Below are 26,415 nucleotides of genomic sequence, written 5' to 3' on the forward strand. Positions count from 1 at the left end.
TGTTTTGTCAATAGCTGTTGAAAAACGCACATTCTTTTTTTGTTTCTGTTGGTTAGTAGTCATTTTCGGTAACCATCTTTCAACAGTTTGCACTATCTGGAGTTTTGTATGACCACCCAGTATATGATGGAGCGTCCAGCTAAAATTAACTAGATCAGCCGGAATGAATATCGTATGTCGGCGATCAAATCGCAGTTCCTGGATGACTTATTTAATATCTGCTGCCACGTCCTCAGGTGGGAAAGCGGCATGCGATAACGTATTGCAACAAGCCATTATGGATGCCATAGGAAACGTTGGATGGGGCGGCCGCGTTTACTAATGGATTGACAACTATTGGGCCAAACGTTAAGATGTGGATGGACGTGTTCGTGCAGATTCGCTCGGAGGATTTCATGAACAACGGTTGTTTCGTCCGCGATGCCGAGGAGCACCGCTCACCGAGCGTGGTTCGCCCCGTCCGTGGTGTCCTCGTGCCTCTCGCCGACCGTCGCCCCGTCCGTGAGCATTACCACCCCTTCTCTTCTTTCCTCTCATTTATTTAATCCCTCCGTTGTGGGGTTCTCTTTTCTTTTCATTTCCTTTAAGAATCACCCCCCCCCCCCCCCCCGTGTGCGTGTAAATGTATTAGGGGTGCGCACACCGGGGCTTAGTAGACAGGTCGACTACGCTAGCGCTTAAGGACACCTTATGGTAAACGTAACGTCACCACTCACGAACTCACGACCAAGCAGTGCCGTAGCCAGAAATCTTCCGCGCGGGGGGCTCGCATATATATATATATATATATATATATATATATATATATATATATATATATATATATATATACATATATATATATATATATATATATATATATATTCACCTCTCCGGTGGACTGTGGCTGCTTACCATTGCAGGGGCACGTAAGCGACCTTTACATAAAGCAGCCCAACTGAGTGAATGAAAGCCTATGCAACTTTGGACACGAACTACAATCTTTGGGACTCATTCGCAAAAGTGCACGTTGTCTAAGTGGCATTCTAGTCATACGGAAATTTCACATTTCGCTTTTAATTCTAGTGACACGGCATCGCTGCATAACACGTACATTGCCTGAGAAGAAGACTCATAATTTTCCTCTCCGGTACTTCACCTCAGCCATTAGTTCGACCAGGATCTAATACGCGGTCGCAGTCGTCGTACATGTTTTATATAAGTACTGGAAAGAAGTCTTACTACGACTTTCCAGTACGAAAGCTTCATGTACGACTTAGCAAAACGTTTTCTTCGGCCAGTTGGTTCACGACTTCTTGAAGCGAATTTGAGCGCAAAGCAACACAAGGACAGACAGGTACACAGGATTGGCGCTACTAGCTCCAGTCCCGTGTACCTGTCTGCTACAATTTTCTTCAAGGATTCACGTACCAAAGTTCGTATTTGCGTTAGCATCACTTCATCATTTATTTCTGTGACGTCAGGAAGTCATTTAGAAAACATAGATTTATTACTGACGAAGCTACTGCGCAATCGCAAATGACAGAAAAAGCAATGGAGACAACGGAACAGTTTCAGAGAGAAAGGACCTCGCCCAGCCACAAGCAGCCTGCGTAAAGTGTGTAAAGATGTGTAAATGGAAAGAAAATAGCTGAATAAAAGAAAGAAAGAAAGAGAGAAAGAAAGAAAGGAAGAAAGAATGAGAGAAAGAAAGAAAGAACGAAAGAAAGAAACCCTGCGCTAATGACGTTATTGTGTAGGTCTTGAATGCAGCTCTTCTACTGTGAAAGCTGAGGAAGAGCGTAGCACGGGAACTCAGCGATTACCTTGTCACTTACCACCGCCTTGCAGATGCGGTGGCGCCCTCTCTTGCGCGGCGCGGGTATCAGCTGCATGTTTGCGAGCCGTTTTTCGCGACTTTAGGTAAATTATTGAGATTATTTCTTGGTTATTTCTGTACTTTATATTATTTTAGATCTTCTTAGTTGGATCTTAGGTCCCGTGAAAGAGCGGAGATGCATGGCCTCCCGATTGCAACATGGGAGCAGCCAGCGGGTTCTCCCCGGCTAGTCCGTCAGGTAATGCTACATCAGATTCTTTAATAAACCTGCATGGTGTTCGCCGCCTGAGAACTGAATCATCTGACAATTTTTAGGCTTCGAAGAAGAAGCTTTGTCTGTCTGTCTGTCTGTCTGTCTGTCTGTCTGTCTGTCTGTCTGTCTGTCTGTCTGTCTGTCTGTCTGTCTGTCTGTCTGTCTGTCTGCAGTTCGTTTTGCACTGGTTTTGAGCATTGTTAGCCTTGTTTTAAGCCAGTATTGACCACTGCGTGACCACGCGACATGAGACGGTAGATGAACGACAAGCCGGGCCCGTAAAGTGCTACGCACTTAAAAAAGAAGACACCGCGAGATGAAGACCAAGCAGGTCGACGTTCGGTATAATCACAAAACCACTGGGAGTCCGTCCACCTACGACTGGGAAGTAACAATGGCAGACCTTCGACACCTCTTTAGAATTGCTGAGAAATGCGCTATTTAACTAGTGCGCATTCAGAAGGTATTAAAGAAAAAACTCGGTTCAACGAGGATGTCTGGAAGGAAAGCTTTCGGAGAGCAGCTCTTAGGCGCCCGTTCCAGCGTTGAGCGGCGTCGGTGTCGTCGTAACCGGCAAGGCGAACGAGGACGAAAGATAGCGAGCGCGGGGCGCAGCGGACGATGAAAGATGTCGACAGCGAGGAGAGCGCGAGGAGGAGGGACCGACAGCGGCGAGACGCAGGCTCCGCGGCGACCAGCTGCGGCGCCAGAGTAGTGCACGCCGTTGTGTGGTCATTGATGACGTCATAACTAAGGCATGCGGCGATGGCGTCCAATGATACCATATATGGAAATAAATGGCTCTATGAGCGGAGGCCTATCTGCGGCGGCTGTTGTGGAACGCGCCCACGCGCTGCCTTCCGCGGTCTCCCGGTTAGCGAGGCAGTCGCACAATGCTCCGTCTGCGGCGGTTGATGGCAAACGGGCAGCACGGAAGTGTCCGCGCCAGTCACGCTCCTCTTAATGTAAACCGTGTACCTATCTATGTGCAACACAGTCTCAGCTGGTTCTTTCTGAACAATAAGCGAGACCTCGTCTTTGAGAACCAAGCATCAGTGCTGCAAGTCGAACATATCTCCACCCACTTATCCAACCACAAAGCTTCTTTCATTACAGTCAAAGACTGGCAGAGGAGTGTTTCTTAAAGATAGCGTTGTGGAAAATAAAGACCGGTATGCAACTGCACATACATACATTTCTCCCTCAAATTGTTTGCCTCAACTTATCACAAAATCAAAGCACCTAAGCAGTGGCGCCCAGAATTCGCGTTAGGCAGTATCGTAATCATTCGTGTATTTTATCTGTGCTGACACGCGAGCTTTTACAACGTGCATGACCTACTGGTATTCACAAATTAAGGCATATTATAGATTGAAGGCTGTATTACAATTGCGATTAGGCAATTGCCATTGCCTAATGTGCGCACCTGTCCCCACACATTTTGTCTATCACTGAAATGCAAACAAGGAACGCAGTGATACAACGAAAATATCAGTGTGGTCACGATAAAGTAACCAAACAGATGCTGCTCAAGCAGCCGGATAGAGAATAGGCATGACACGTATTTTTTAAAGCTACATAAATTGCATGTTCTGCCGATCGTCTTAAGCGTAGAGAACACAACTTTTGTTCCCGAGTTTCTTTTCTAAGCCTGTCTTCAATATGCTTTTGCTTGCTCTGGCTGACACATTTCAGAATACTTTAGGCAATGTTTTATTGTTTTCGAGATTCACGTCACCTGCAATTGCGCCAAAATTTCCTTTTCAGCTATTATTTCTTTGGAACTAACTTTGTGAGCGTAAAAATATGTTTGCAAAATGGTTGCGCCGAATGCAGTCCTCTGACGCCGCAATTTAAACGCGCGCAGTTTTCGTCAGCTGTCAATACGGCTATCCTGAAACACAGCACAAATGAATTTCGAAATAAGCACACGTTTCTTGGATCACAACGTTTTCTATGCGATTTAGCCAGCGTTTATTTGGCTTTTATTGTGCAATACAAAGTGTTTTGAACGATATATATCGATATACATTGATAAAAGGACTTCATAAATTTGTCTTCACTAATAGGCGGTAACGATTAAAAACATGAGGCGAACATTAAGGCCCTGCATTGAATTACAAGATGCAAGATGTGTTTCCGGATCACTTATACAGTATTACGATGGAAAAACAACCTGTGAGTGGAGGTGTATGTCAGGAACTGTGATATGTGAGAACTCGAGGTGTTCTATAAGCACTGTTCTTGAGCCTGTGCCCACATACAAGACGGGAAGATTGATGGAAGCAATAGCTTCACCTCATGCACTACTGATCATGTTGGTGTTCGTTACCTTACTCTATCTTCAGTGAACGTGGGCTTCGTTCACGAAGCTTTTTGCATTAGAAAAGAAAATGAGGATTGCGTGAACCGGACCTCTAATGCACTGTCAAAAAAGAAACAGGCAATCTTTTTAAGAACTCGTCCGTAGTGTACTTCTGATGCGTGGCATAATGCATGCGGCACCTTCCCCGCTTCGACATTTTTCCGCCGATGATCTGTTCTGTTATTAAAACCTGTTCTTTCTGTGCAGTAAAAATTGTTGAAGACGATCCTTCTTAGTGTTATTTTCTCTTTATATGTCTCCATAGGTTTTTGTTCAATTTCTTTTTTTCGTGTTGTAAATGCATTAAACTTCGCTATTCCAACTAGCTGAGCCAACCGTTTTCGTGCTATAGCGTAGGGTTACAGGTGTGCTTGACTCTGCCGCCACGGCAAGTGCTCGCGTTAGCAGGGAGGATATTGTGCGCCCTTCAGCAACTAATCGTAGTTTCTCAAAGCGAATTATTAGTAGACATCGCCGAGAGGACCCCTACCCGTGTGTTAGCAGCTGTTGCCCTGAATGACTAATTGCGAACGACTAAAAATCGCGTGATAACCACAAACGGAAGAGTACTATATGGACTCTTTGCTCGTGTCACACACGCGTTAAATATGTTACGGTGCTTAAAAAAATACCAATACTTAAATTAGTGCTTCATATCGGCTTGGTAAATGTGATTTATGGTCACGTGCATAGTTCAGCGATAGCGTGGGGAAATATGTTAGTTCCTTCTTCTGTGTCGTTACGTTTTGAGCTTGTCTCCGTGATTACCGCTGTGTCTTACTCTTCAGTATAAGAGAAAACTGAAATATCATAACACAGTCGCAGGTGCGTTGTCCTCCAAAATATTGATGTCTCTCTCCTCGGCACAGCGGCGAAGTCGCCAAGTGCCTGCTTCGTATGAATGCCTCGATGCGGATTTCTTTACTTTTAAAGTATCGCAAGTGTATTTTGATCAGGCAAGAACGTGTCCTCTGAGATAAACTACTCGAACAGTGTTTCGTGCTGAGAATATTTGCCCTCAACGTCCCCCTCGTTCTTACGCATTCCCCTTTTATTTTTAAGATGATGAGGCTAAACGTGAAATACTTGTTTATCATACAGAAATCAAAGTAGCCTAATGAAAAAAAAGCAGCAAGTAGAAGGTCCTTCACGAACGTACGAGACGTTATGTGGGTGTGATGGCGTGAAACTCTAGCCAAGCAAGATAAAGCCTTTTCATTTTATTTCTCTGGTACTCGTTGTGCAACGCCCGCCATTGCATTAAAATAAGACATTGAAACTAACGACGTAGCCTTCGCTGTGCCCTTTATTCTTATTATTAAGCATTCTGCTTCGAGCGTAGTAACGTGCCGCAGTGCAAAACACGTACTACATGCTTGATACTACGCGCTTTTCTCAAACCGTGTCCAGTTTATTGGCTGGCCCGCTTAGCGGCATTTCAATTAAGAAATTGAAATGTTGCAACCCACCAACGCACAATGACGACGAGAATAATAATATCTGGGGTTTTACGTCCCAAAACCACGATATGATTATGAGAGACGCCGTAGTGGAGGGCTCCGGAAATTTCGACCATCTGGTGTTCTTTAACGTGCACCTAAATCTAAGTACACGGGCCTCTACCATATGACGACGAGAACAAGAATGAAGAACTGACAAATTTATCAATGAAAGATTCAAAGAAAAGAATAAAAAATGGGGGCACGCTTAAGCTTCGCCTTTAAGAGTTGAACGCGATAGCGATATCCGGCCCCATCCTCATTGTGCTCTGTTTCACTTGTAATTATGTTCAGTCGCCCGGTATCACACACACACGCACACGCGAGATACTTCTCCACATACCTCTAGCAAAGGTAGAGGTTTCCGCCCTCTCCAACAGCCCTTTTATGACAGCAGTGTACCCACTACGTGTGTGTAAAAGAATGCGCGCGCTAATGTGTATGCCCTTTGTAACGGGTGGCATGCTTTAAACCAGCAGCAATTACGCGCGTGATACTTTTTCGAAGTTGCGATGCACCCGCTACGTGTTCGTAAGGGAATACGCGCAGTAATATGTTCATATGGTGTGACGCCCGATGGGCAATATACGCTTGTACCCTGTTTTACTGCGATACTACATCTCGTACTGTGACACCTGTACACAGGACGCGTATGTTTGGGAAGCGTTAATGTTAATTTCAGTTCGGTTCCTAGTAAGGGAGTGGCTCTGTGGTAGAGCACCTGCTTGCCACGTAGACGGCCTGGGTTCGATTCTCACTCGAACCTAATGTTTTTTATTATTTATGAGATGATGATTTTTCGCTCACAACCAACGCCGCCGACACCGACATCGGAATTTCTGCGGAACGAGCTCTATAACGCTATCGCCTTAATGTTACGAAAGGCCAAGGTGGCCTTCTTTCTCAGCACTGTCGCGGACGCAGCTGTCAACCACTCTGACGAAACAGAAGTAATCTAAGAACGTGAGGGAGACAATGGAAGTGGAACTCATACATAGGATGGGTGATCAGTGTGTTAGCTCTCTGCCACTCCTGTCATCTAAGAAAGAAGTGCAATTCCTACGATTCAGGTTTAGAAGCTGATGAAAAAGCGTGAATCTTCTGACATGCGCAACGATTGATGCGGTTGGTTGCCCATATATGTAAGAAAAAATAGCGGGCAGTTGGCACTAATTTGCGCAAAGCTTGGCACAGCGAAGCATAGACCCATCGGCGCTCGTTCTCCCCGTCGACCGACACGTCTAGATTCGATGCGCGCGGCTTCCTCCTCGGGAGTACGCAGCCACGCTATGCACTATAGAGTGCAGGTTGCGAGCGATGTCTTCGTCGGTAGGCGTGGCTTACATAGTGCGCATGCGCAGCTCGGCCAGGTGGTGCGGTATATGGTCGCTAGACAACGTGGAGCTTGCTTCCTCTTTCTATCTGCTTTTCTCTCTCTCTCTCTACTTCTTTCTCCCTCTTTCGTTGATGTTCTCTGTCTCTCTTTTTCTTTCCACCTATTTTTCTCTATACTTCGCTCTTTCTCATTCTTTCCGTGCTACGTTTACCCTCTCCGCTCCTCATTTCCCTCCTCCTCAGCATCACATCTCCTTCTCAAGCTCGCTTCCCATTCCTCCCCTTGGTACACTATACTATACAAGGCTATGGCTATGGAGCTATGGCTCCGCTAGCGTGCCTGGATAGCTGATTGGTTCGGACGCTCACCTTAAGATCGAGAGCACGCGGGTTCGAATCCTGCCTAGTAAAGACTTTGATTCGGGCAAGAATTTTTCTCTTTCTTTTTCTCTTTCTTTCCATCTCTCTGTTTGTTTCTCTCTTCCTTTCTTTCTCTCTCTCTTTGTACTCGTTCTCAGGTAGCCGCACAGTGGCGCATACCCGTTATGACGATAAAGTTTTCTGCTATCGACTCGCACACAAGGAAGGATTCGTTAAACAGACTTGTTGTTAAAAAAAAAAAATTCAGGCAGATTCGCGCCAGGGGTGCCAAGCCTGAAGGACGTGCGGAGTTGGGCGGCCTTCTTCCTTTCTCTTTATGTTTCTGTTTATTTTTCGCTTTATTTCTTCCTCGGTTTCTTTCTCTTTCAACTCTCTGTTTTTTCGGTCTTTTCGTCTCTGTTTATTTCTATTTCTTTCTTTCTGTCTCTATGCATTTCCTTGTCTTTCTCGCTCATTCTATACTTCTCGTTCTTGACCTTCTTTCTCTCTATTTCTTGCTTCTTTTTTCTTTCAATCTCTTTCTCTCTCTCTCTCTTTATTATTTCTCTCCGACTTTCTCTTTCTGTCCTTCTTCCCTTTGTTTCTCTCTATTTGCCTCTTTCTTCCAATAGTACGATTCTTTCCTTGATTCTCTTTCTTTCTTACCTTTCTTCCTTTCTATTTCTTTTTTTTTCTTTCTCTCTATGCTGCGCTTCACTCACTCCTCTCTTCCGTTTCCTCCTCCTCGCCCTCACTTCCTTTTCCCGCCACCCTGCTACACTAGACAATGCAAGGCTTTGCTGCGCTCTGTAGCGTGCCTGGATAGCCGAGTGGTTAGGACGCTTGCCTTCAGATCGTCGGTATGCGGGCTCGAATCCCGCCTAGCAGAAAATTTTCTTTCGACAAGAATTTCTCCCTTTCTCTTTCTTTCTCTCTATCTGTTGTACTTGTTCTCTCACCCATCAGAGTTATTCCATCCCGCGCCCGAGAAATCGGCCCACGTGTTTTGAGAGCGAAGTAGAAGATGAAGAAGAGGACCGAGAAGAAGAAGAGGACGAAAAGAGCGCGTGCCGATTCATGGCGATAATAGTTTGTGTTCGCACTACCCGCGCAACTAAAAGCTTGAAGAGCTGCGCTCGTAAAAGTGCTTCGAATAATACTGTTGTAAATTCAGCACTGTGGTGCGTTCTTCCTTCTTGATCTTGTCCTGATTGTGCGCTGGTGGATATCAATGCTGCACCAACAAACCCGAGTTTTCAATACTTTGAACTTTATTTGCGCTTGGACTGGCTTTTACTTCATCGTTCAGTTACTTTTGTAAGTTTCTTGAAGTTGTTATTCGTTTGTTGTATGTAGTCTCGACTTCCTGTGCTGGGCTGTGTACATGAGAGCCCACTCTAAGACAAATAAAAAGAAAAGAGTCAGTTCACTCCTCCCTGCGATTCCTAACTTTCCACATGAGTACCTCTCTTTAAGGTGTGGCGTGAACTACCTCTGGAGGTCATTATGCTCTCTTCAGAGAGTCAAGGGATGCGCATGTCTCCAAAAGAGAGTTAACATTTCTCAGTTATATAAGTGGCAAGTCAGGACTCGCATAAAAAGTGTCAAATGACTCTTTTTTTTTTCTTAGAGTCTAGTGTAAGAAAACGATGCCAGCAAGAACTTTCGCAGAGTTAGAATTTGGCTTTTATGGAAATTTGTTCAGTAGCATCATAGCTCGCCCATGCTGTAGGAGCCCTTCATCCCCTTCCTTTGTATTGTTCCTACGTCGAAGTATTGATTTTCAGTCCGCTTCCGTCGGCAGAGCAGCACAGGTAGGCCGTCTCAGAAAGCGCCCTAGGTCAGAGAGGACCTCATCGCATGAGATGCCGGGGCGGGCAAACTGAACGAACTGCCAGAAGCACTTACGCTGGTGCGCATTTTGGTCCGACTCCTTACTTCGTCCAAGGGAGAGATTCTTCGCCGTATACAGCAAGGGTGCCGCATGACTTACGTGAAAATATCAGCGGTAGCTAATACGGATTCCAAATTTCTGAACGCTGTTACATACAATACGCCCCACGGCATGTAAAACTGTTAGCGTACACGAAACTGTTATGACCCATAACAACTCTACAACAACCATTTGGAACACTCTACTATGGTGGCAATGCGGTCTTGTTGGTTCGTCATACTTGAAAGAGATAGCGCACATAAGACACGGACAAAAGAAGGAAACGTACACACACGTGAGACTTTCCTCACAAGCGTCCTTGAAGCCTGACAGTGTTGTGCCATCTGGTTCATTAACTCCACTCTTTTAGACCATGTCAGCGTAAGTCCTTTCAAAGCAGAACCAAGCAAGCAAAACTGCTTCTATCCCTCCTTCATTGTTAGCTTGTTATTATTCCACAAGTTTTACCACAGCGTACTTCATCCTACACCGTAAATTTTACAGCTTTAACCTGATGGTTCCCGAGTGGGCCTATAGCCAGGTGACATTGAGTTTACTCGAGTCAATTGTGGACCGAATAAAGTTGTTTCACTAACTCACTCACTCACCATCATGCATATTCCACCACATATGGCACTTCTTAAACCTATCCCGTCCCCACACGCTTTAACATTTGTATCGTTTTTTTTTTCTACGAACAGCGAAACACTGGAATGAACTTGCGCACAATATCGCTTCTGTGTTTAGCTAATATGGCTTCATCTATTGAGCTTCCCCCCACCCCTTTATTTTTCACACGACAGCCTCTGGGAAAGAAGGACAAATGGCAGATATGCTCTGCCTGACAGGTACTCCAGCAACGGAACGCGCGCCCTTAAGGTATGCAGCGACTAGAACAAGAACACTATATTCATGGAACGAATCATCTCAGAATACGCCTTGTAGCAAAGTGTTCGTCATTTAATATTCTTTGTACCCTACACCTTATGCAATAGTACCCCTAGAGTGGTCTTCACGAAGTAAAAACTTCGAGGAGGTTTGAGTTTCGCCTTCAAGAGTAGAACACGATAGCGTAATCGGGCCTCGTGCGCATCGCCTTCTCAGTTGCTAGCCTAGCTTCGGTTCTCGGTGCATGCCTCAACCGTCCCGCAATGAAACGAACGTCTGTGCTCCTAACATTGACCGTTTCAAACTATCCTAGAATGCGTACCGCCAGTACAGTTGCGAAGCGCCCATTACGCTCTAATTCGACCTCGTGCCAAACAGCGAAGGGCCCACTACGCGTCCGTAAAGCAACAAGCGAACCTGAGCAGCTGCTCATGTTGTTGATGCTTTTGCTGATGATGGTGTTTAAATATGTGTGAGCCTTTAAAAAGACTCACTCCTCCCGCAGTTCAAATGTTTTGACGCCTGGCGGGATTCTACGCTTCTGCCACGCAATATTACATGCGTTAAGGAAACTCGCCCCACTACATGGCATTCATATAGTGTTTTTTTCCGAAGCAGTTTCAAGCAATGGCGTGGCTCTGTGGTAAAACACTGCTTGCCACGCAGCAGGCATGCGCTCGCTTTTCACTTGAACCTAGTATTTTTCTTATTTGTTTTATTGGCATCGTATTTTTTATTTTTCGCTCGCGTACAACGCTGATCTTTCGCTCACAACCAACGACGCTGACACCGGATTTCTGCGAAGCGAGCTCGTTAACGCTATCGCGTTAATAAAATCAAAGTTAAAATTCCTTCTTAAAATAGCAGACATGTTCGTGAAGTTTCCTGCGTGGCTGCAAAGCGCTGGACAACTTGGCGATAACGCGATGCTTTGATGACAGCATCGATTAGGCCGCGGACGTACCGGCCTTCAAAACAGCTCGGCGCAGCCATTCTGGATAAACAGCACCACCGCGAACTTAAACACGTATTAGGTGAATTCATTGGCGGGTGAGTCGGCGTGCATTCGTAAGAAATTTAAACCGGCTCGCAGAACGTGACCACCATTTAAGCTACTCCCGGCTTCCAACACGACGCGCCAAGGTGACGAGGAGAATTTTGTTCTTCACTCCTTCAAAGACGAACGAAAGTAATGGCGCTAATTCTTTTTTTCTAATCTAAAACAGAAACCACACGTACACGTCCAGGGGCACATAAAGAATGCATACAGTAAATGGTCATTGATCATGCAACAGCCGAAACTCGTAGTTAGTTTTAAAGCGGCGGATGAGAGAGAGAGAGAGATGAAAAAAGGAAGGCCGGGAGGTTAACCAGATATTAGCATCTGGTTTGCTACCCAGCACTGGGGAGGGGAAATAGGGGCAAGAAAGAGGGTCTAGAGAGAGAGAGGGGAAAAAAGAGGAGAAAAAAACGCACGTACACACACAAGATAAAAAAAAAACACACACAGGGACGAAGTTCTTCTTACAATCGTTCAAAAAGGCCGGTAGATCGCAAGAAGCGCAGTAGCGCTTGCATGGCCTTCTTCTGTGCGGATAGGATCTTAGAGGGCGGGGGGGAGGGGGGGGCTGGAGTTTTTAGCAATGAAACCGCGTGCTCTATCACAGTAGTGCGAAGGTGTCATTGCCGTCTCCGAATGCTGTCCTCAAGGCAAACACGTGTCTAAACAACAGTGAATTAGGAATGAGGGGTACGCCAGTAGCAAGTGAGATCTGTTAACACCCGCTCCCCCCTTTCAGCTCTCCAACAGGACAGCGTTGGCTCCTAGGGCTACACCTGCGCTCTCCACTTTGCTATTCTTTTTCTTCTTTCTGCGGCAGTGCCTGTCTTGTCGGGACGCACGTACTGTGCCCTGGAAAGGAGCGGCCAGCGAGCGGGATTTTATGTATATGCGCACGTGTATGCGTGCGTGTGTTTTCGCGTCGGTTGCAGCCGGCGTGTTTGTAGAGCTCAAGGTGGTTGGCCAATCCAATAAATGGCAACAACCGGACCCATCTCTACACTAGCGATTGCTCCTCGGCACGCGTGCAGTTCGAGATGAACCGCTCACTCGCGATTTTGTGCTTCGGCCTGGCCTGCATTGTTGAAGGTGAGTGTTTACATCTACAGGGACTGTGGGTTTGAAGCACTACTAAAGAAATACCTCGTGTTTGTTGTCTCGGGGACTTTCCCTAAGAATTTAAAGGTGTTTTGTTGCTTCTCGGGGATGCAGTCATAGACAAATTTAGAGAAACTCGCTAAGCTTTTTTACAACCAGCAATACGTTTTAGAGACGAATGAAGGATTTTGCTGGCCTTTTATGAGATATTGAGATAATAAGATATATATAGAGATCACTTTCATTTCACGTTATCAGGCTTCCAGATGGGGAATATGGGCTGTATTGAGGGGTTTCAACATGGGCGGTTCTTGAACGTGGTTTTTGACAAACAGTGCAGATGAATTTCGCAGTTTAATTTTGGCTCCTTGACATGCTTGTAAATGAAAATTTGGTAGCATTTTCGTATTTTGTAGTATAGCCCCCAAGAACTAGGAGCTTCTATGGCGGCCGCTATTGAGTCAACTATGACTACCTGCTCATTTAGGGGAGGTGACAGGTTTCTGTACTCCATGAACGGGGATTAAAAACATGCTGTAGAAGCTGTTTTTATATTTTCAGACGATTCTTCGCGAAAGTGGTGCAATCAGTTGATTTCGAAGTGGTGGCTTCCGAGTTTTGTAAGAATATGTCAAACTTCTAAATAAAATTTGCCTAGCCAAACTAGTATAAAGCAGTTGCGACCCCGGGTTCAATATTTTAGGGGCGAAGCTCCTTAAGGCGGCACCCGTTCGTCCCTCGTAGTCGTAGTAGTAGTCGTAGTGCGTAACCAGTCTTACGCTTTGACCTCCAAGGTGGTGCTGGTGGGAGATTTTTCTTGTGCGTTGTTGAACAATAAAAAATTCGCAGCGTGCGCTTTAACTAAAAGCCGAATTCGTCTGTCTCTCATTCCCCATTAGCAGCCATTGGCATGTTCCAGTATTAAACGTTAGTAGAAGTAGAAGTGTAAGTGTTAGCTAAAAGCCGACTTCTTCTGTCTCTCATTCCCATTAGCAGCCATTGTTTACCTCCAAGATAGTGCCTGGTGAGATTTCTCCTGTGCGTGATTAAACAATAAAAATTTTGTTCAAAACGCCGTTCATTGATGAAATAAACCAACGAAAGACGCCAGATGTTTTATAAAAGCAAAACGAAAGAACGCCAGATGTTTCTAAAGCAAAACGAAAAGACGCCAGCTGCTTAACGAAAGACGCCACATGTTTTCTAAAGCAATGGTTTTCTAAACAATGAAAATTCACAGCGTACATGTAAAATAAAGTGAGCTGCAAGTCGTCATAACTCATCGAACCTTTAGTATAAACGCGCCCGATCTCACGTCGGTGATGATGTACTGGGCAGAATTCACGGAAGATTCACGGTTTACCGATGAACCTCCGCAGCTTCGCCCACTCATCATCATTCACTCCGTGGATATGCTGTGATTTTTTTTATGATCGCTCCCGATACGGGGTTATTTATACCGTGACACGGGCTTCCTAGTTACGTTGACCATACCTTAACAACTAAAGGGAAGTTAATAGCCTGACGTAACGTCGGCCCTCGCGTTCAAGCGCAGCAGTCGCTCGCATCAGGGACAGACGCATGCTGACGGCGCGCTGACGTTATATTAACAGCGTTGGTTGCTGCATCCTGCGCGGTTGACCAAGGCCAGATTATGAGTGGTGCAATCAATAGTAGTACATATGTTAAATTTGTGGCATTGTCATAAGAGTGGATAGATAACACTGCACGAATGCAGCCACCTCTAGACAGCACCCGCACGCAGTTTACGAAGATTATCCAGTAGTAGCCAGCATTACCTGATAGTTAGCCAACGTTATCCAGTGCTAGTGAATAGTAAGCCAATCCAAGCCGACAGTTAGCTAACACGAGACATAGTTAGCATGCACTAGGGAACACCAGCTGACACCTACGAAATAGTTGGCAATCAATAGGCAACGTCTGCAAGCGCTAGCGAACACTATCTAGCACTTAGCCAAGGGTAGCTCCTAAGGCCGACATTAGTATGCAGTAAGCCAATACAAGCCATCATAAACCGACAGTTACCCAACATTGTGTAGCGCTACACACGCTACCCACCATTCCTGAAAGTCAGCCCACCCTATTAGCCGCCAATCGATAGCATTACGAAGCAGAGGACAGCACCAAGGCGATATTAGCCAGTCGATGGTCAGACAACAATGGGCCGACAGTTCGCCAACCATGTAGTGTTGATACTGTGCAAGTAAATCGGGTTATGCGAGTAAAGAAGTGAAGCATCGTGAATAGAAGGCATACTAGACAACACTAATAGAATACTTCGCTGCCACTTCGACTTTCATCCGGATTTTGTCTACATGAAGCATCGCATCTCTGTCTTGTTTGGTTTGCAATTGCTTTCGCTATGGCACACACTGCACTCATTGAAATAGCAGACAGTGCTGATTGCAATGCCTGCGGCTCCGAAGGAAACATCAAACATTTACTCTGCCACTGTCCTCAAGCTGGTTAAAAAGCATGGCTGATCCCACCGTCATAGGAATTGGTATCACAAGAAAGTGAAACGTGTCTACACGGAAGCAGTGCTTATTGCGTAGTGATATATGAGAGCTTGTACAATGGTTGTTCGTGTTTGACAGCTATAGCACCGTTTAGCGTGGATGCACCCATATTGACGGCTAGTTCGTAGAGGTTCGTAGCTTGAGCCGCAAACGCGTGCGTCCCGCTGGCCTCTGTAGTTAGCATGCACTAGCGCTCTACCCGCTAGTGCATGCTAACTATTGGAAATCCACCTAGGCACGAGATTCGCCAGTCGAAATCATGTCCTTTCTGCAACGCATATTGCAGCAGTTTTGTTAGTCGGTACTCGCAAACGAAGTAGTCGGCGGCGGAAAAATCCCGTTGGTGCACGTGGAAGCTGTACTACTCCGATGAGCCGACGCACGCTAACACGAAGCGAAAGGCAAAGAACGTAGCTGCATCTAGGGTGCCTCGGCGACGCCAGCGCGGCCAGTGTCCCTCGCTGGTGTCGAGACGCTTTAACCATGACCTGCGGGATCGCAATACGGAGTAAGCGCTAGTAAATGTCGATCGTGACGCATTAATTCTTTTCACCTCTCACAGACGGCGGCACTGCCCCGCCTACCTACACCGCCAACAGAGAGCACCGTGCGAGAGAGAATGTGTGAAAGATATAAGGCGCGTTCGTGAAGTGTCCAACCCCTGCCAAGGTAGCTTAGTTGGTTTAGCGTCGGGCGCTTACCGTCGCGCCCGCGACGTGGTGGGTTCCATTCCCAGCGACGGATCTTTTTTTTGTTTTTTTTTCTTTCTCGCCCGTTGGCGTCCATTTCTTAATGTCATAACCGTAACGGAAGTACTTGGTGGACCCCGACATAAAACACTTTCGTGTTAAAAGAAAATACACTTTTCAACGCGCCGTGACGAGTAAACGCTCGGCCGCTTTCAGTGCAGGTGCTACTGGAACATCGTGCCCATCGACTGTCTACACTACCCACAAAGCAGTGAATGTGCTTTCACACTTACTTTTTGAGGATGACCGGCGTGTGCAAATGCCTTGGAATGAGTGATGCAGTTCTCAACGTGTGCGCGAATTAACGACACAATTGTTTCTCTATCTTTCGCATCTTTCTATTTGTCATTCCTATGAAGCCAGCGTATGACACGTAGCCGGGCCGACACTATTTTTTAAATGTTTCATGCTTTTCGTCGCCTGAAGTCACGCCTTCATTGTATCGTATTATGTTGCCAACTTTAGGCTTACAAAAGCATGGTTATTATCAAACAGAAGGCATCATGGAAAACAACGACGTGGGAACTTATTGCCAAAATATATTCCATGTGCGATTTTGCGTAAACAAATAATGCTGTTCTGGTGCTTTCCCTCCTATAACGTCTGAAGAGATTGGGAGTAATCTTAAATAAATAATAAATAAATAAATAAATAAATAATTGTATTGTCGAAATAAAGGAAATGTTTTCAATACAAACACATATACAACATAAGAATCTGCAAGCACATCTGTTCAAGCCACAGTGGTGAAGAGCATTTGTTCTTACTTGCTAACATACGCTTTCGTCTCGGAAATTCTCCTACAGGCGTGTCGAGCGCCGATGTGCTCAAGGACCTTCCCGGTTGCACGTTTAATGAAGTGGAGAAGTGCGGATACGACTTTGTCCCCTACTTCACTAAGCCAACCCTAGCCGAAAACGCCAAGGGCCTCGCCTCGCTGTGCACGTAAGTACAAGGTTCAGTGACGGAATGAACTGTTAGACAGCTCGAAATCTCTCTCCGACTATGACACAACAATTAACTAGCAAATATTACGTGGCGTATCAGTTAATTTAGAGTGATCGGGATCCTGAGTAGACAACATAAACAAAGCATGCGGTTTTAACGCTTAATGCATTCGTTGGATTGTGTTTAAGCTGATGAGGTACTTTTCAGCCTTTCATTTCGTCTAAAAAAATTACACCATCTCCCGCTAAAAGAGACCACGAGGCGATGCGAAGCCGGAGCACTCGCGCGATCGCGTTCCGTTGGCCTTCGTTGGGCACGCTACCGACCTCGCGTCGTGGAACGCGAAGAGGGAGGGGACGCGCATGCGCTGGCGCTCATCGCGGGTTTGCGCAGGAGAGAATTTCGGCATGTCGAGCCCGCATTTCATAGGAGTCAACCGAAGCAAGCTTTGGGCTGAAGGCGTGCAGCGCTCTACCCGCTTTATATTCACACTTGAAGGAGAGGAGACTAGAGGAGGAGAGTAGCGCATGCGCCGCGAGAGCAGAAGCGAGAACGCAGAAGCGCAAGCAGGTGCTGGGAGGGAAGTGGAGAGAGTAACGCGCGGCTTTTGGAGAGAGGGAAGGTGGAGAGTTGCGCATGCGTAGTGTCAGTGCGGACGCCAAGGCCGCAGCACATACCCCCGAGCAAGAGATGCTTCGCATCTAAAAAGCGTAATCTCTGTACGAGTGCACGAATCATAACAGATGAAGAACTTGTAGAGGATGGGGTGGAGGCAGTGGTTGTGGAAATGGGCAAGACCTCTGAACGCTAGATTGGAAATCCATAGAACGAGGAGAGGGCCCGGAACCTCACAGCGTAATGCCAGCATACCGAGACGTGTGACACTGGAACCATAACACAGCCTGCATAAGCCACGTTGACCCTGGGGAATACGGTGTCTACAGTGAGCGGAATTCTCGCGTCGCCGAAATTCTGCGCCGTTCACTGCGCTTGCCGATCGCGCCGCTGCTACACGATGAATTGTTGCTAACGCGATTTGCCGTGTAACAGCTAACTCACAAACTAGCTTGAAATATATCAGATGGTGGAGCGGCCAGAAACTGAGCATTAATGTCCATTTACCTGGTCTTCGCGTTTCTGTTAATGCGAAGAGTTATATAGCTGGAAGGTGACAATTGTGGCGGTCCGTGAGTGCGTGAGTGCGTGGAAACTATGACGAAGAAGCATACGCTACCTCGGAGAGTATCCACGCTTGCTCTATGTTTCTTTTCTGATCTTGTGAGCACACACAGCTAGGGATGGTACATGTCGCACCATGAATCGCTACACATGAAATCCTTTAGGTGTTCGTAATATCACTTATACCACCGTCAGAAAATGCAATGTTTCAAGCACGCATCTCTTAAATACAATGAGAGAGAATTGAAAAGCTACAGCAGAAGACGCTTCGATAGATCCCACCTCGTCGTATACACCGGGGCCGCACCTTTCAGCTTGGCCGTTTAACCACGCGTAGAAAACAAATCACCGCTTTAGCGGTGATTTGTTTTCGTTTTTGATTTTTTTGGACCTGCGCGTCCCTGTGCTGCAGCCGAGATCACTTGTCCGCGGTGGGGCAAGCCAGTTGCGAAAATCTGTCTGGAACTGGGGCTAATCTGGAGGATCTCACCACCACAGCGTTAGATTGCATGACGCTCTAGACGCCGAATTCTACAGTGAGAATGTGTCTTGCGCAGTATAATTTTCACCTGCCTCCAGGACGGCGTGGGTGTATTTATAATGCTTTTAACTGTGTATCCTGGTACTCTGTTCAAGATCCAGAGGATGGTTTGGGCTGGATCACCATAGGTTGCTGGTTAAGACTCGCACGCTTCATTTAAACCTTAAGGCACTAATACTTGCGAATTAGCTGTGCAGCGTGCATATCCTAACACCAGGAGTGCGACTCACGTGTACCTGGTTTGCGTAATGCTTGCGAGGCGCCGTTGGCAAATTCTGGCCAGATACAAATTGGCCAGTTTACACTTTGGCACTATTCTGCAGCCGCTTGCACCAGACGCTGAGCGTTATGAAGTATGTCTTAAAACATGTTCGATGTCCTGCGTGTTGTGCTCCGAAAGGTCTCCACTGTCGTTTCAGATTGGCTAAGCGACAAATCAAATGTGCTGAAGATTTCACTGGCAAGTGCTTGGACGGTTTGCCCAAGGGCATCATCGGGCTGATGCTTAAGGCCGTCACCAACGAGTACTCAATGTTCTGCAACACCACCAGCCCGAAGCATAAAGGTTAGTATGCATAGGTATAGAATGTGGGTGGCTCGCGCAGCTTAATTTACATGGTCGTTACGTTTAGATGATTGAGTTTCGCAACCTAATCGGCATTATTACGTGCCGCTGTACATGGGGTGCTTCCTCCAGCGGGGTCAAAGTTTACAATTTACACCCATGTAAGTGACTGTCATCACAGTGTTGTCATTCTGCTCTCCGGCATGATGGCCACTAGCCACGGGGTAATGTGCACAAGTTAGCGCAGACTTAGCAAATTCATAATTTAATCTTTCAAATCCCGAAAGCTGCCAGATGAAATGCATAGTCTGTGATCCCCTCTCGAACCGATTCAGGCGAGTGATGAAGTTTTGAATAAAGACCGTCTTGTAATAGCGACACGAACAGCAAGTTTCTATGAGCATGGCCTCTAAAGGCGACAGTTGAAGGCAGTGTCGCTTTCCAAGGGCATTCTAACGTGAGATGTCTGTGAAATGTTGGTGGCTTGCGCTCAGGGAATGCCAGGTACGGAACACTAGATAAATTGGAAATCCAGAACGAGAGATGTTGAATCACATCAACGTGTTAGGTACGTTGAATGGCCATTTATCAAGTTGTCAGAGGGCTTTAGTTTTGACAAACGCTCATGAGACCAGTGAAGGTCGCCTTGCGTACATTAAGATCATCCGAGAGATGTCAAGTTTTGTGTCGGCATGGTAAAAGGCATTGCCTAATACCGATAACCAGGCACTGAGAGGGGCTGCAGTGTGTTTCATTTCATTTATTTCAACTTTAATTGCACGAAGCTTTACAAAGGGTTGTGGGGTACATAAAATAACAAAATAGAACGAACAAAATTAACACCGAATTAATAACAGCTACAATACGTAAGACGGTATAGTGTTAGGCTGATACAACTGAATTCAAACGCAGGTACGATAAGAAATATTGAGTAAAAAATGTAAAAACAGATAAATAAAACATTGCACACTATACGCTCAACGCGTAATAAAATAAATGATTCTGTAAGGTGACACAAAAGAAGTCACGCTGTGACGTCTGAGAGCCGGCCCTCAAACGATGCCTGAGGGTCGGTGGTTCTAGTCTTAGGACGTGTGTAGGACAAAGAAAGTGTTACTGCGGCAGCTAGTGACGTGAATTAGCTGAGAGGTAATATGGGGTGGAGAGTCCCCTTATGACGTATGCTGGTTAGGTTTCACCGACGTCATATTAAGTAGGCGAATACAGTTTATTCATCGGCCTGACAACCTCAGTGAACTGGTGACTTTGCAATTGACCTGCCTGTGGATATACGCCACCTGACAATATATACCAACACGCGCCAGACGTGGAGGAGGGGAGGGTGGGGGAGTCGACTTAGATTGTCGGGGCAACATATGGGGCTCATTTAGCCATGCGAGCCAGAACTTTCTTTGGCCCGGTCTCTGCTAACTTTGCATCGTAACTGCACATCCACCGCAGAGTACTTCGACAGCATCAAGTGCATCAACAAGGCTGGGCCCGATTTGCAGAAGTGCACGAAAGACATGTTCGTGGCCACGTACCGCGCATCAAAGGCCGCGGATGGTCAGAAGATACCATATTCCTGTTGGTGAGTGGCGTTCACACGTGGTTAGATGACATTTGTGCCTTAAGATGACAAATTGCTGACGGAAACAGAGAAGAAGGAACGAACGCGCACTAAAACTCTCCATAATGGAAGGGTGGCACCAGTAAGCAGCCGTAAGGAATACTTGCAGTGAACGGAAAAATGAACTTTAATACAGAGACGTACATGGCAAGTAAACTCTGCCTTAGAGTCAGCGGAGACTATAGAGGAAAAACTACCTATAGGTTCCATACATTAAGACGTCCGACCGCATGGCCACTGCCATTAGGCGCCACGATTCAGCGCTACAAACTTTGATATGCTCGCTAGTATTCAAAATTTAATCGGCCAACCTAAGCTAGCCAGCTGTACACCCTGTGTTTTTGGTGCCCGCAGCCGTGTCCGTGTAGTCGTGTACGTGCAGCTGACACGGGGGATCACGTACTGTGTTAAAATTTACCACGGCTACTGCATGATTTTGAACAGTCGCGCACTATGCCGATAATGTATGGCTGTTTGGGAATCTCTGTTCGCTAACACACGCAGAGAATGTAGGGTCTCAAATCGCAAGAGCTACACTCCGTTCCACACAGCATGTGCAACGCTGTGGACGCTAGCCAGACTACTTGCAGCAGATTCATTCGCGTTATGAAATACTTCAATGTGCTTACCACCCCGAATAGAATTTTTCTTTTCGTTTTGAAGGTGAATATCAATTGAAGAAGTTCTGTGTCTTAAAAATAAACAAGCTCTTATAAGTGTGTTATTACGCAACTGGATCGCTTAGCGACTATTTGGTTTAGTTTTTTTTTTGTGTGTATATTTCATATGCAGCACGTCGCGACGCGTCACGCACAGGCTCGTGCTCGGCTAGCGCGAGTGTTCACAATGATGAAAACCGACCACGAGACGCGCCGAGTTATACATTTCGCTGGCCGAACTTCTGGCAGAGCTTCCGTAGCGTTGCACCTAATGTGTGAAATGGAGTATAGACATTTCGACACGATGCAGAAAGCACGTGAGCCCCCTAAAAAATATCAGGGCTGCCTCTGGCCGGTGTGGTAATGACTGAAGGAGATTGTTAAATGAACTGCAATAGAGTGCAAAATTGGGCGACTTGACTGGCACTCATTGTAATCGCAGCGCAAGAGCACGTCAAGACAAGGCAGAAAATTGCCTGTGACACCGCATTTTACTATGTCTAAAGACAAACTATTGAAATAAAAAAGAAGCGCATAGAGAAGTGCTACATCTGTCCTTTGTTCTTCTCGGTGTTGTGTTCCTTTTGCGCTATGCTTACATGTACACGTTACTTTTACGTTGGACCAAACGCGGTCTTTCGTTGGTCTTAGATAATGTGCTAATGTTTTGTGTTCATTTGGTATTTTCGTGATATTTTGTGCTTTCTGTCGTGTGTTGCTCAAGCACACGTGACAGTTACTTGCTTTCATTCAATTGTCAGTAACTAAGAGATAAAAACAAAATGAGAAGTCACGAATTTCGTACGATCAAAAACACCACTACGTGAAACGCTGAAAGCAGGTGAATGCACAAAATATATATCCTTGCTCCCGAAATATCGATCAATAAGACTCTTATGTAGGAGGGTAGCGAATTGGGCGAGTTGGAAAATGCTCATGATGGTTAGCGCAAACGCGACACTTTCGTCTGTGTCGCGTTTGCGCTAACCATCATGAAGACTCTTATGATATGCGGTATCACCAGTGTTCATTATATCTTCGACTAGCTAGGCCCCAGAGGAAGGGACGCTCATCTTAACTCCCATACTGTACAAGGTTCTGCACACCCCAGACGAGCGAGAGCTGTCGGTAGAAATAAGGCGGCAACCGTCAGTTTGAAACAAAAAAAGACAGCGTAACACTACACAAATGCATAGTAAGGCGTAACATGAAATAATCATCGCAGTGAAGGAAACCGTGTAACCTAAAGTAAGTACGTGCCAACTGAAAAAGCGGACGACGAAGCGCTGCGATTGAGAAGATTCGCAATCCGACACAACCTTGAGCCTAGGTTACCATGGTGGTGCAATCTAGCGAATACACCTCGCAAACGCCCTTTACTACGCCCAGGGAATTACATAGGTAGCCATCAGGCATTTCCTACAAAAAATTCGGCAGATCCCATGCACCGTGGAAATCAATGTTATGTGATGCATGCGGCGGCAAGGTGACTGTGGCTTATTTTTTTACATTGAGCGAAACGTTACGAAATGACGCTAAAGATATGGGAAAATGGTATTCGCCTTTTCGGTCGGTTTGGAGATTACGATAGCAGCAGCACGTGTTGCACCCCAAGAAACTTCCGGTCACTTCAATTATCAGATCTATAACGCCGAAGCAGAAAGCGTGTTTTTTATGTTGTGCCAAAATAAGGAAAGACTCTTTCTTCGCTTTCAGGTAAAAGGAAGGCGCTTAAAGTGAAGGCCTAACTCTTGTACTGCTGTGTGTGCAGCTCAGAAGAATATTTATTTAAAATATTTGGCCAGATACAGGGCGAAAAGTGTTGAAAATGTGCGGGCTACTCGCGAAGGCTTTTTATCCCCGCCAATGCTACTAGGCTACGCCGGCGCACAAAACCGGAAGCCGTCCAGGAGCTGTGTTTACAAACAGCGAAAAGGTCTATACACACTCACGTATGTTGAAGAGTCGCACATTTGTTATATAACCAGTTGTTTACAGTTGCGTAACGATGCCAACAGCAACATGGGTATTAGCAGCATCAGACGCGGTGAGCTGATATGTAGTGCTTAGACTTGTCCGTTGAGATGGAGAACGCACGCACGTTTCACAAACCCGTGTACATGTGTAGAAGGGGTTCTTGAGAGTTCTCAGCTAGATGGTGGCGAGCAGAATGTCTTCGTTATCGTAATTTTTGTGCGCAGCGCAGACCTCGCCGATTCCGCTGCGTGTCTAAATGTGTTCTGAGTCTGGCCGCCGGCGAAGTGGGAAGCGGCCTAGGTTGAACTTGCGCCACGCTTACGCATCGCTTGCTGTGAGCGCCACAGTGGGCTCGTCGCTCCAGGTTTGAGAAAGTGCTAAAAAGCCAGTTTCTGGGAGCAGAGTGTCATTGTCAAGGTCGCGCGCGTGCGCGTGCACAGATTGTACGTTGAGAGGGGTGAGCTTGAGGTGATTTTTGTGGTTGTGGCATCGAATGAAGGTGGTAGCCAGGTCAAAGGCAATGTCTAGAGGCACGTTTGCTAGCCGGGTCATGTCGTCGACAGACTCTCCGTCGATATAGACCCGATACATGTCGGAACCTGATGTCACCTTTTGCGTTGGTGAGGTATAGGCCGTCGAGGCTGGTAGCCCTGGAAAGTGCTACGCAGACCGACGTCAGTGGTTGGCGCTTATCGTAACCGTAGACTACCTGAGCGCATGCGATCCTTTTTTACTTATGTATAGTTATGGCGGTTGCTTGCACAAGGAGAAACTGTGTCCTCGTAAATGAGATATTGTTCTGGCGTATATCGTGGTTGTGGTGCTTGCATTAGCACGGTCACCCATTTCAATTCTAATGAGGAGTGTGCGGTAGCGATGTCCTTCGTCCTGGCTGGGGCGACAATGCCTACCGCAGACGTTGGAATTCAAGCCACCATCACACGAAGTTGCCGTGTTCGTCACGCTCGATGTACCACAAGGTGTCCATGTTTCTATTAATGAGGCCGTCATTTACGTCGATGTTGGCCGTGATCACGTACGGCTTGCCCATGCTCAGGTAAATTGAGGCCGGCAGGCCACCCATGTCGCTTACGTTCATCTTGGCCACCTTGGTCCTGTGTACGTGCTCGTTCTTATGGCCAGTTGTGCTATCGCAAGCGGGATGACATAACACGTTGTCCGCATCGTCGATGGAACGTGCGTTATAGTATAGCTGCGTTGCTGTAGTATAGCTGTATGCCGTCAGGGCACTTAGCGGCGTCTTCTTCGCGGGTCACAAGGGGGGCTCTCAACCAATCTGACGTCATACTCAATCACCATGAGGCCATCGCCCAACCTCAGAAGAAATGGAGAGAACACTGCGTCATTTTGGCGGACCACGTGTACGAGTGGATGGTAGTGCAGCGTCTACCAGGAGAGTTCTGCCTTCAGCTCCCTTACTTGCCCTGCGTCTCAATGTGTATGTTCGCGGTTATTGTGTTGATTGAGACGTGAATCACCGGTGGCACATACCCGCATAACATGAACTGTGACATGCGGGTATGCGCCACATTTGAGTAATAGAAAGGGTTTAATGACGTACGCGACAGTCATTTGGCGTTGTTCATGTCATGACCAGGGAATCGTATTCGTCATACACTGATCCCCCGCTGTGCCAATTTTGGTATATTGCAAATTATGGAGACCATCAAGAGAGCGCCCAGGCGTAGGTCGCTAGATAGATAGATAGATAGATAGATAGATAGATAGATAGATAGATAGATAGATAGATAGATAGATAGATAGATAGATAGATAGATAGATAGATAGATAGATAGATAGATAGATAGATAGATAGATAGATAGAGACGGCCGTATTGCTTGAGGTTTGCTAAGAAATCCTTCGCATTTAAAATTATAAATAAGCATGAAGCAATGTTCGGGCGCTTGTGATATGTACAACGGGTTCTTTTTTATTTTTATTGCGAGTATTGTTATCGACTCATCCCACTATTTTAGTCCTTTATGAAAATTATTCGACATGCGTAAATGATGAGTTGCAACATTTCGTTGCCTCTGTGGTTTGCACATCTTCGCCCCAACCTTCCCTTAGAGTTTGTGTGACTATGAATTCCGCTGAGATAATTGCCGTCCGTCCATTTTCGTATCACAAAGCTACGATGACATTTTATGTGAAGAATTGTGCACCAATCTCATTATAGCTTAAGGCTACACAACGGCTGCATTGCAACTTTCGCCTTGTCAGCGGGCAAGCGTGCGTTGGCATTGTATGCGCGAGCAGGAAAGGTAAGGTGATAAGCGATACCTTTCGTGTTAAAGACAGCATGAATCAATTTTTACGTCTTGATTGTCAATCTACAGTGTACCTCACATTTCCGTATTTAAACAAACGCTATTTCTTTAATTTTTCAACAGCTATTACCACGAGTTCATCGAGTGTGAAGAAGGCGCTCTGAACAAAGCGTGCAAGCATCCAGCGGCGAAAAAGTTCTTGCACGACATCCTCGATCACGTTTTCGGTGAGGTGCTCAGCTTCCCCTGCAGCAAGTACACGAAGGGCTCGGAGGCATGCCAGACTCTGCCCGCATTGTCCACCAAGGATGATGCCAAGGCTCGCAGCAAGGGATTCATCGAGCCATTGGTAGTCATCTCCAGCAAGTTGAGCGGCTAAGGCGCGTTCCTCTATTGTACAGATACATCATTTTATAGGCACTCGCAAACCACTCGAGTAAAGATGGGCCATGTTGGTATGCGTTTTTGTCCAAAGAATTAAGAGCATGGTAGAACTGACGGCGGACGTGATACATTCACACAACTGACGAACTCACTATCCGCTGCAGAATAAAGTGATTCTGGCCGAGTTGTTGGCGACTGCTTGTCATTATTGAGAGCTAACAAAAAATGAAGGCAACGCAAAGAACACATATCGATCTGATCAACACAGTCCAATTCAGAGCCATGTAGAGATAAGGACGGGTGGCTTCCGCCTAGAGCCGCATTCTTAGATATGTCTTAGG

The 26,415-nt window shown here is 46.3% G+C and overlaps 1 protein-coding gene across 1 annotated transcript; it reads left to right on the forward strand.

The window, feature by feature from the left end:
- The first annotated feature begins 353 nt into the window (after nucleotides 1-353).
- Nucleotides 354-26,251, forward strand: LOC119375289 (uncharacterized). The gene is made up of 5 exons (XM_037645469.2): nucleotides 354-501; nucleotides 16,706-16,844; nucleotides 18,987-19,132; nucleotides 20,594-20,723; nucleotides 25,814-26,251. The coding sequence occupies exons 1-5, from the start codon at nucleotides 354-356 to the stop codon at nucleotides 26,067-26,069; spliced, it is 819 nt and encodes a 272-aa protein (XP_037501397.1). The 3' UTR covers nucleotides 26,070-26,251.
- The last annotated feature ends 164 nt before the right edge of the window (nucleotides 26,252-26,415 follow it).

The sequence above is a fragment of the Rhipicephalus sanguineus genome, chromosome 11 (assembly GCF_013339695.2).
Source record: "Rhipicephalus sanguineus isolate Rsan-2018 chromosome 11, BIME_Rsan_1.4, whole genome shotgun sequence".
Classification (NCBI taxonomy): domain Eukaryota; kingdom Metazoa; phylum Arthropoda; class Arachnida; order Ixodida; family Ixodidae; genus Rhipicephalus; species Rhipicephalus sanguineus.

Bases quoted from the DNA above. Each gene is read 5' to 3' on its own strand.
- LOC119375289 (XM_037645469.2), top strand. From the start codon at position 354: ATGTGGATGGACGTGTTCGTGCAGATTCGCTCGGAGGATTTCATGAAC. The intron at 502-16,705 runs GTGAGCATTACC...ATTCTCCTACAG, and splicing joins CGCCGACCGTCGCCCCGTCC to GCGTGTCGAGCGCCGATGTG. The intron at 20,724-25,813 runs GTGAGTGGCGTT...ATTTTTCAACAG, and splicing joins AAGATACCATATTCCTGTTG to CTATTACCACGAGTTCATCG.